The sequence below is a fragment of the Astatotilapia calliptera genome, chromosome 1 (assembly GCF_964374335.1).
Source record: "Astatotilapia calliptera chromosome 1, fAstCal68.1, whole genome shotgun sequence".
Classification (NCBI taxonomy): Eukaryota; Metazoa; Chordata; class Actinopteri; order Cichliformes; family Cichlidae; genus Astatotilapia; species Astatotilapia calliptera.
The window spans coordinates 17,123,517-17,134,574 of record NC_137422.1 but is presented as its reverse complement, the minus strand read 5'-3'; the positions used below and the strand labels follow the sequence as shown (position 1 = coordinate 17,134,574).

Sequence of the window (11,058 nt, the reverse complement as noted above, 5' to 3'; positions counted from 1 at the left end):
GGTCCGGATGGGCCTGGGTCCCCTTGCCCTGGTGGGTTCCAGAGTGTGGGGGTGCCTACTGGGGTCAGCGGGGGAGCTGGCCCCAGGGAGGGGCCGCTTGCCCCTCCCTTTCTTTCCTCCCCATCCTCAGCTACCTCCCTCTTCCCGCTCTACCACACCCATCCACACACGCAGGGCTTGGGGTGCAGGTATGTCACCAGGGTGCAGGGGAGGCACTTCCCCTCTGTCCCCTTCTGGCCGCCTGTGCCTCAATTTTATTCTGCAACCTAGACATCCACATTACTCACACTCTCACATAACACATACATATAGGGCCTTGGGGGTGGGCACATTTTACAGCATCCAATCCAGAGGATGGTCGGTGTACTCCAACCCACCTCTGGCGCTGGTGCCCTACCCTCAATTTTAAATGCTTTAGACACTAAGGGTTTTCGGGAGGAGCCGTGCTGCTCTCTGAGAGGAAGCTAGTACCATGCTCTCCTGAGTTTTAAATGCACTTTAGAACAGCACACAGCAACACTATATATGAGCGGGCGTAGGGAGGTTTGAGGTCTTCAGCCGTCAGGGCTGGGGGGCTGGGAGGAGGTGCTGGCCGTCAGACTGGGGTCTGGGATGCGGGGCCTCCCTGCTACTGCAGATAAGGAAGTGGTCCGCTTGCCTCCACCCCAGAGAGAAGGGCTACATCTTCTGGGTCTAGGTGCGGCTTGCCCCTCTGAGGGCAGATGTACCTGGACCTGGGATATAGAGCATGTTTGGGGAGTCTGACTGTCTGTGCAGTGTCTATTTGTGTCTGTCTACACGTTGGGTGAGTGCCGAATATTTGGTTGTGTATATGGGGGTGGGAATGCACGTTTGTGTCTGCGTGCGCCTGTTCGTCTGTGTCTAAATGTCAGGTTGGGTCTTAGACTCAACCTCTCTGGGTACATCTCAGGCCCTCTAAAGTACGGAGGCCTATCTCCCCTCACCACACTCCCTGCCGGTGGCTGATGCCCACAGTCGTTGGTGGTCCTTGTCGCTCATGCGTTCATGTATGTACCGGCTCACTCCTGGTGGCCGATTGGCGGGGCCTGGCGCCTGTGGCCCGGCTGGGCTCCTTCCAGGGAGTGGGGTGCCCTCAGGCCTCTGGGCCTGAAGCTCGGTCCTCTCTGGCACAGCTGGCTGCCGGCAGAGCCCACGGGCACGCCACTGCAACCCCCTCTGGCCTCTGCTCCGTGGCTGCTGGGTGACCTCTCGTTTGGGGCTCTACTCAGCTCTTCCCAGGAGGGTGGCACGGTTCCCCCCCTTTGGTGGTCCTCCTCGGGTCCTTGTACTCTGGGGCCTCTGGATATCTGGGGCCTGGATCTCCTCCATACCTGCTTCATACCCTGGAGGACGGGGCTATGGCTCCCCACACTCCCTAGCAGATCGTTACATGGAGAAACCTTTGGAATACAAGCGTGCTGATCCACACAGGTATGCACACAGGTGTACACACGGGTGTTCACAGACGCGGACTACACCTTTCTTGGCTGCTGCCTCAAAGCACATTGTGCGCTGTCTATCTTGCGTGCTGCAGAATATCGTTTATTATTTAGTATCTACTGTTATCTACTGCTAGCTAGTTTATTGTGATGGTGCTGTTTTTTTTATTATGTTGCTCTTTGTTGTTTGCTTTCTCTACTGTTTTTTTTTCTCCATACAGGTGACCCAGGTGTTTTGTTTGTTTTTTGTTTTTTTTTCTTTCTTCCCCCCCTTCTCACCGTCTCTTCTCCCCTTTGGTTTTCCTTCTCTCCCTCTCTTTCTTTCATTCTTTCTCCCTGTCCTATCCCCCAGTTATGTCTGTCCCGTTTGTAGCAACCGAAAATAAAATAAATTCATAATTATAATAAAGGTCAATCAAATGGACCAATATGGCAAGGCCATGATGATCCACTTGGTAAAATAAATCTGCTTGGCATCTTTCTTGGCCTTAAGACAACAATTCTGATGGCTAAAGATCCAAACGGGACACACAAAAAAAAAAAAAAAAAAAAAAGAATTGCGCTGGGAGACACTTCAAAGAAGTGGAGGATCTATTGGTTTTGTGAGGAAAGAAAAGTGTGTGTAAGTATGTTGGTAGCCTAACTATTAATTTTTAGGTTAATAGTAAGGCTAACACACTTACACACAATCCGTCATCAGTATTATATGAATCATTACTTACCTAGCATGTTTTGGTTCCTGCAACTGGTCTGTTCGGGTATTGTCTCCCCAGAAACACTTCCTTTGTACTTTTGGAGATCTTTTTTTTTCCAATTTCTGTTTACTTTTTTCCTATTTCCGTTGTGTTTTGTGTGCTTTTGCAGCGTTTTTCTTATTGCTGGTGTTTTCTTGAGTTGCAGTCCGTTTGGCCTTTCAGGGCCACCGTACAAAACAGTGATCAATAGAAACACAGTTCTGCAGGACTACCAGCGACAACTGGACAACAGCACTCATTCATACAGGGATTTTTAAAAAATACCTATACTTGCAGTTATAATGCTTCGCTCTAAGGTTGAGGGCTATCTTAAAGACGAATTGCTTTTCTACTTCACATGATGCTTGCATCACTATTACAAAGGCATCCAGTCCAAACTTCCATTAGCAGCATCTTCCCTGTGGAGAGGGTCGTCAGTATGAGAAAATCACTTCTAATTTTTAGACATATTGACATTTTCCAACTGCTGATTGCTGATTGCTGTCACACAGAGACATTGTTTTATAATAACACACTCCTTTTGTATCAAAGCTCTGGAGAGTTTACATTTAAAGTAATTTTGATGCTAAGCACACAAGCTTTTTTAAGGAGACTTTCAAGATTGTGACATTAAATATATATTATACAGCGTCTATAGAAATAGGTCTGTAATGTATTCCCTAGAAACCTTATTAGTGTATCTGTCTGAATATCACTTTTGTCCATTCTGATAGATATCAGTGGTGCCTAGAGGATGAATCCTAATTGCATGAGCATATTTCGTTTTATTCCCTAGCATAGCTAAACTGATAACTTCTTGCTGGACACAGCACAGTCGCTGTGATAACAGTAACTGCACTATAACAATAGACCTATAGTTGTCAAGAAGAGAAGTCTCTCTCTGAGAATCCCTGAAGGTAATTTCAGTTTCCTTTCATTATCATCTGTAGATTCTTTTTTTCTATCATTGGCCAAAACCTCTGTTTAACAATAGAAAATACCTTTTTTTACAGTCTGCACACAAAATCAAGGTAAAGACGCATACCTTGACTTTAATTTAATTATTTACTGGTCAATATTCTACTTCTGTTCCTAAATTCACCACCTGTAAAAGACGTGCATATAAACTGATGAGCACAATGTTCCAGCTACTGACTACTGAGAGATTACACAAGTAATGTTGATAACCTGTCAAGGCCTGGGATTTTTAGAAGACAAGAGAACAAGTTGTAATTCTTCTTTTTTAAATGTATTTCTTGTTTTCTTTAGGGAGGGAGATAGATAGATAGATAGATAGATAGATAGATAGATAGATAGATAGATAGATAGATAGATAGATAGATAGATAGATAGATAGATAGATAGATAGATAGATAGATAGATAGATAGATAGATAGATGTGTTAATTTGTTTAGGAGACAGTCAGAAAGACCTAATGTGTTTTCCACACTTAATTGTTTCACCAGTGGAGTATAATATTGTTTGGCGCAATGCCCTGGGGGCATTATAAATGTGGTTCTGGTATATTAGGAAGACACTATGCTGGTAAAAATCTCAACATTTCGCAGCATACAAAATTAATTTAGTATTTAATAGAAAATCAAAATGCTGTCTACTCCCTCTTGGGTATAATTTCCCATTTGCGAAAATTAAATGGAAATTTGAAACAAAGTTATGAAAGATCACAACTGGTCAAGTGTTTGCTAACAAGCCCCCGTGTGTCTATTAAAACCTATGGATAAAAGACTGTGATTCTTCATTTTATTATATGACATGTGGCGGCTGCCTCACATAACACGTGAAATACTGGAAGCTTTGCCAGAGTTGGGCATCTGGGAGGTTTCTTTCTTTCTTTCTGTACTTGTACTGATTTTGCAAGTATCCACATGTAAAACGGAAAGCAACAAAATGTCTCCTTCTTCTGTATCTCACACGGTGTGCACCCACAATCTGCAACTTCCTGCACTGTGTAACTCGAGCGATGCAGAGAGAGAGATAAATAGGCAACGCTGTGCATGCACTGGGAGACCAAGATGTGGAGGAAAGCTGTCCTTTTGCTAAGTTAGTAACAATCTGGTAACCTGAAGTGTATTGATGACTGACGATGATTGAAGCAATCATTTTCTGTATGACTTTAACAGCTGCTCACATCACTGTGGAGCAATTTTGGCCAGCTCTTTGCTTAAATGTTGCTTCGGGTTATTGAGATTTGCAGGTTTTCATTCATGCACAGGTCTCCTAATGTCCTATCACGGCATTTCAAACAGGTTGAAGTTGTAGATTTGCTGCTGTGTTTGGGTCATTGTCCTTTTGCATGACCCTGTTTCTGCCAAGCTTTAGCTGTTGCACTAATAACCTCACATTTGACTTTTTTATGGTTGAGTGTTGGCTGTAGCTTAAGAGGTAGAGCAGGTTATCTACTAATCGGAAGGTTGGTGATTTGCTCCCTGGCTGCTCCAGTCGGCATGCCAAATGTCCTTGGGAAAAATACTAACCCCAAGTTTCTCTTCGATGTGTCCACTGGAGTATGGATGTTAGATAGAAAGCACTTATGTAGACAACGTGTAGAAAAAAGCAGTTGTATGAATGGGTGAATGAGGCAAGTTCCATAAATCACTTGAAGAGCTCAGGTAGAGAAGACAAGTGTTATATATGAACAATTTACTCAGTGACTGCAAGGGGCCCAGGTCTTGTCATCTAACATGCTAGCTCAAAACTACAGAGTCTTAGATGCTGCTCGTGGGTTTTTTGCAGATTGTATGGTGACCATAGTGACATTGCTAGGAAGTGCACAACTCCAAAAATCGTGTGGCATTGTGTTAGCGCACACCTGAATACTCTAGGAAAAGTCCTGCTGGAATTCCTATATGAGCAGTAAAGGTATACTCAGTTTTTCATAGGTCTGCATAGACTCCAATGACAACTTTCTTTTTCACATAATTGTATATTGGGAAGATAAACATAATGTACAGATAGTGTTTGAGAGTGTTTAGTAGTGTAGATTAGAAACAGTTTAAATAAAAAATAGTGACATGTTCAATTTAGTTTTATTTATGTAGCCTCAAGGCCCTTCATATTAGGGTGACTGGATTGTATAAAAGAAATGTCCCTCCATCCAAAGTTACTTTTATTCAGTCTGAAACCAAAAGAACATGATTACAGAAAACTGGGCAAACATAATTTTAATATTGTTTAGCATTAAAAACATTGTTTTGTAAAACTGAAAGACCAAAGGCTAAGCACTGGCAGAGATAAATGATGTTAAGCCTTCTATAAATACGAATTACTTACAAACACTGAACCACAAAGGAAAAACATTTGAACAGATCTAAAAACCATTTTTAAAATCAATAATACATTTGGATTTAACCATGCAGTTGCTTATTTGATGATGCTGTTGACTTGATTGTGTCGATTTTACTAAGCTATCCTCTGCTGGTGTGCTTTCAGATGCGTCTACCCTCACAGGAGAAAAAAAAAGTGTCATTTCCCCCTTTCTGATGAATTATTGGCCGCTAATTTCCATTTGAAATCTACAGTCTAATTAACAGGTTTGAAACTACATCAACAGTGGTGATAACCACTGTTTTATTAATAGAACATGCCTTTCGCACAGTGCACACAAAGCCAAGGCAAAGATGGATGTCTTGGCTTTAATTAACCAGAATTATTTACTGACTAGGGCTGGCTTGTGGGAGCATCACTCATGTAATGGATATATTAGCAGAGACTGAAGGGATTAGCTTCTGTGGAATTAACAGACTGTGGGCAGTCCATCACGTGAAGTGAAGTTACTATATAATATTTATATAAAACAATACCATATAGAATTTAGTGTGTGCATATGTACAGTGTGTTGTGTATACATGCTGGCTGTCCGTGTGCCATTTATGTTTTTTTCAGCAAAAAGAAAAATATACTTTGCATCCTTGACAAGAAGGATAACAGAATGATGCCATCTGTTGTTCGCTGTGAACCACATGCCAACCATTTTTCTCTTTCCTTCCCGAAATCCTAAATCAGCTTTCTATACAATGATCTTCGTTTCCCATCCAACTGGACCACACTGCTGTCACATGTGCTTTTCAAGTTTCTCTCAATTTCTGTGCCTTTGTATTGGTGTCACACCAAAATCTTTATGATCATGGAGGGGGAATATGAAAGACAGCGGAAGCTTTTCCCTTAAGCTATATAGAGAGTTTTAGTGCTATCGTTCAATCTGGACCATTTCCAGGGTTTCCATTTTTCTAAGTGTGCCTCATTTCACAGCATGGGAACTTTTATGCTATTTACAGTAAGGCTCGTATTATATTGTATGTACACTACTCAGCATGGGAACACGAAGTAAGCGTATGACAAACTCAGCTTTTGTTTTGAGCATTATTTCTCAAATGGGATCTGCTTCCATGGCGGCCTAAAACAGCCTTAAATAATCTTGACTGTGAAAGTTACATTATGTACTGAGGGAAAGTTATTGATTACAGCGGTTCACAGAGCAGGCAGCGCATTTACATTTACAGACCCTCCAAATGCTCAGTGACAGTGAAAAACATTTTAATGAACTGGTGAAAAGCCCATTCCCTCAAGATAAGGCATCAAAATACCTAAGGGATATTTATATTATCTTATGTAATATTTACCAAAAATGGATAAATTGTCAAGCTTTAGCAGTTCTAGTCCAAGCTACTCAAAAAAAAAGATTCAAAAATTTCTTCTCCATAGAGAGGAGTAATGAAAAGTTTTTCTCTAATGTTGTTTCTGGACACAGTACATATACTTCAGTATTTAGATGTTTGTGGGTTCTGACTGGAGTAAAAAACTTACCACTTTTCAACAAGCGCAAGTGGAATTTCACTCTTTAAAATGAGCCCCACCTAACCACCTGCACACCACAAGTTTTTATTGTGATTTAACCGTGCTACTAATTTACATTTTAGTCTGTTTTGTGTCAATCTTCAATCGGTTGCAAAATGCTTGCATTTTTTAAAACGTTTTAATGATTCTCAGCTTTGCTGTTAAGAAGTTAAAGGATGTTAGTTTATATTTTGTTTATTTTAGTTAATTTTACCACTTTTCTGAATAGGTGAAACTCAACATATTTAACCTTTAGAGTAAAGAGTAAAGAGTAGGGGAGAGTGAGGTAAGATGAGCCACTTTTTACTCTTGTTGCCCTGGGTGTGAGAAAAAATGACACAGAAATAGAATGATAACATATTCCTTTATTTCAGGATGTCTCCTTTCAAATGTAATGATCAGAATCTATGTCTGATGACGCTGCCCAAAATAATGACCTATTTAAAAAAAATGCTCCTTTGGCTCAACTTGCCCCAGATTAGGGGTAAATTGAACCTAGTCAGTGGGTAAACTGAGCCATCTTGGGGCAAACTGACCATGTAGTTTTTAAAATGTAAAACTGATCATATTGTGAAAACAAACCATTTTAACAGTTGTAAACCTGTGAGAACAAACCTGGAAACTGGTGGTTTCTAAACAAACCACCAGTTCAAAACCATTTATTCAAAAGAACTATTCAATATTCCAATGATCAAGGTTGCAGGGGAATATGAACTGTTGCTCCCTCCTTGCAGTTCCTCCAGCCTGTTGAGGTTGAGGTAGCTTCTTCAGCACATCCTTGCGTGGGAAAGATGCCTCATCATTTTCCTTGAACACAAACGTGGGTTTCTTACTGCTAGTGATCCCTCGGATTCTTCTGAGAAATCTGGCACTCACTTCGTTGTCTGCAAAGCTGTCAACCAGGCCAATGTAATGGTGGCTCCTGGATTTGGATGCAAATCTTACGATGACAAAGTCACCAACTACCAGGTCTGAGACATCTGGTTCACTTCTTTCATCGCTGGAACTCTCATACTCAGAAGTGTCTTCAAATGGGATGGGAACATCACTCTCCTCAGAGCTGCTTTCCACTGCAATTTTTGTCTGGGTTTGTTTCCTCTTCCACATTCCTTGCTTTTTGTGGATTATTTCTTTTTTGCCTTTCAGTTTATTTGTCTTTTCTTCATGGGCTCTCTCAATTGCCTGCTTTTCAGGTGTATCAGTCAGGATTCGTGTCTTCACACGCTTTCGATTTGTTTGTTTCCTGGGCTGCTGACTTTTGGGTAAGGGTAGAATATCAGTGGGAGACACATATCGAGCATGGTTGGGGTCACTTCGTGAACCACATGCATGTACAGGGTCTGGTGAAGGTAGCTCAGCAGAAAGAGAGGCTGAAACCACAGGTGCAACACCTTCAGCGGCAGGCTGCTGCTCCAGGTTGGGCCTGTCTGACACCATGGATGGCTCAAACTCTGCATCAGAGAAGATATCTCTGTTGTAAGGGAAAATCCCAGTGGCTCTAAATCCCGAGGAGATATTTCGTGGTGTCATTGCTGACATGAAAGCATCATTCACACAACCAGCAATTTGGTATATGCTGGCAGTTTTGCCTGGGTTGGACCTCATCCAGCCATCAAGAGCTCTGTTGTAATAGGTTTTAAATGGACCATACACACACTTATCCAGAGGCTGAAGGCGATGGGAAGTGTGGGGTGGAATTGTGAGCATTACAATACCACTTGTTTTTGCTATGTCCAAAGCCTTCAGTGAAATGTGGGCTTCATGGTTATCCATGATTAGCAGCAGTGGCAGGTCAGGGGAGCACTTGGTCTGCTGAACCAGATGTTCAAGGAACACAACAAAGACATCTTCACTGATCCAGCCTGATCTTGTAGTGGTACCAATTGATCCTGGAGGTGCTCCTGCAATGAAGTGGTCTTTGTATCTAACCCTTGGGAAGATAAACATCGGAGGGACTGCGTTACCAGTCGCATTGACAGCACAGACTACAGTCACCAGTTCGCCTCTTTCAGCAGATGTGATGGAGCCCACTTGTTTTTTTCCTTTTTCTGCCACTACCTGCTTTGGTGTCTGTACTGTTGTTACACCTGTTTCGTCAACATTAAAAATCATGTTTGGGGGGAATTTATACCTGTCAAACAAAAAAAGAGCAATGATGATTAGTTAAATTTTTAAGTAATGCAAAAAATGTTAGCTGAGAGTACGCATATTTATTCACTTAACTGTTGTTTGTAGTTGTCATAAATAGTTATTAATGTTTTCAATTAGATAACTTCTGTTACCTGTCGATCACTTTAGCCAGATTGTCAAAGAACTCCCCAACTGTAGTCTTATTGAAGGCTGTAGCTCTTCCCAAAGATGTTGCCTCAGGCATACGGCAAGAGAGATGGTGGCGTGCCAAAAAATTCTTGAACCATTCTTTACCTAAAAAATGTAATGGTAAAGTAGTAAACTACACAAAATACATTAGTCTGTGCCAACCTACTGAAATGTTGTTTCTTGCACTTCCTACCGGCTAAACCTTTCTCTGTCCAGTTGCTGGGAGTAGGAATGTTGTTTCTGCCTGCCAATTCTAATGCCAGTTCACGGCATTTCTTTGGGGAAATGCCATGGAACTGCTCTGCAAGCTTCTTGATATGCTCTGCTAGCTCCTTCTCCACCTCCTCAGAGAAGACTCTCTTTGCTGAAGCTGTTCCACTATAGCCAACCGATTTGACCTCCTGTGTGTCCCTCTTTTTAATATATCTCCTGAGTGTTGACCTGTCAATTTGTCTTTCTTTAGCCACTGATCTTATGGACTTTCCTCCCTTGACTTCACTTGCTGCCCTTTCAATCTCCTCCAGGGGTGTTGAGCCCCAGCTGGTCTTCCGTCTGTAGGTCCTTGGCATGATATCTTTTCTATAATAGTTAACATATGACAAATACAACAAAAGGGTTCAGTATACTGAACTAAAATACTATTTAATAAGTCAGAGCCTTAAATAAATTTCAGTGCCTTATGGTGGGGTAGGTTGAACCATTGGATCAATTTACCCCATAGCCTTTGGCTCACTTTGCCCCATAGCCACCATTTTGAAAAAAACGGGCTAGCTTAGCAATTTAGGCTAATCTTTAGAAAACTTCTTCAGATGATATTATATTTTAGAAACCCACCAACATGTATAATATATCATTTTAGACACAGATACATTTGTTTTAATATTACAGTCAATTTACCTGATATGCAGAAATTTTACTTTGACAAGCAGAAAACATTTTTTTGTGTAATACAGACTTACCCCTTCTCCAATGTGCTCCTCTTTAACATAGCAGGATGGAAATGATGAGTGCTTCCTGGATTTATGGTCACATGACAAAACATGAACACAGTTACCTAGATACAAGGGGTGGTTCAACTTACCCACTGGCTCATCTTACCTCACTCTCCCCTATAGACTATAGAGTAAAACCTACTTAAAAGTATAATTTCTGTTGCACACGTCCTTGTGTATTCGTCACTTCACTTTCATATTCACTGAATGTCGCTTTAACATTCAGGGCGGGTGTGTCAGAAGTTGAGAAGCAGTTGTAGTTACAGTAGCAAAATTATGTATGTTAGCTAATCTGTTATGCGTGCTCTATCATAAAGAATTATGCTCTTGTTCCACTGTGTTTACGGTTTAGTTAGTCGGGGGTATAAAGCTGTTCTCACTGTGTGCAGACTGATGCTTCGTTCACATGAGGAAGATCTCTGAATTTCAGCTGTTTTCCTGATGCTCCTGAAGATATTGTAAACACTCTGCCCCAAATATGAAAAACAAAATCACTAACTAAAGGTGAGAATGCGTTTAAAGTAATAAATTACTTTTTGTGTAATTTAGAAAACTAGTTAAAGTAGAACTAAAAAAGATTTTATTTAACTCAAGGTAAAAATACAAAATGTGATCATTTTCTGCCAGTTTTTCTGGAAGTTTATAGGATAGCTAAACGATGAACTCTAAATGCATGTTTAAACAACTGCAGAAAAACAT

At 41.2% G+C, this 11,058-nt stretch overlaps 1 protein-coding gene across 1 annotated transcript; it reads right to left on the bottom strand.

The window, feature by feature from the left end:
* Positions 1 to 7,395: 7,395 nt before the first annotated feature.
* Positions 7,396 to 10,469, bottom strand: LOC113019676 (uncharacterized). The gene is made up of 3 exons (XM_080290713.1): positions 9,561 to 10,469; positions 9,331 to 9,472; positions 7,396 to 9,179 (listed from the first exon to the last, which is right to left on the bottom strand). Exons 1-3 carry the CDS (start codon positions 9,934 to 9,936, stop codon positions 7,721 to 7,723), a joined length of 1,977 nt encoding a protein of 658 aa, XP_080146839.1. The 5' UTR covers positions 9,937 to 10,469; the 3' UTR covers positions 7,396 to 7,720.
* Between the last annotated feature and the right edge of the window lie 589 nt (positions 10,470 to 11,058).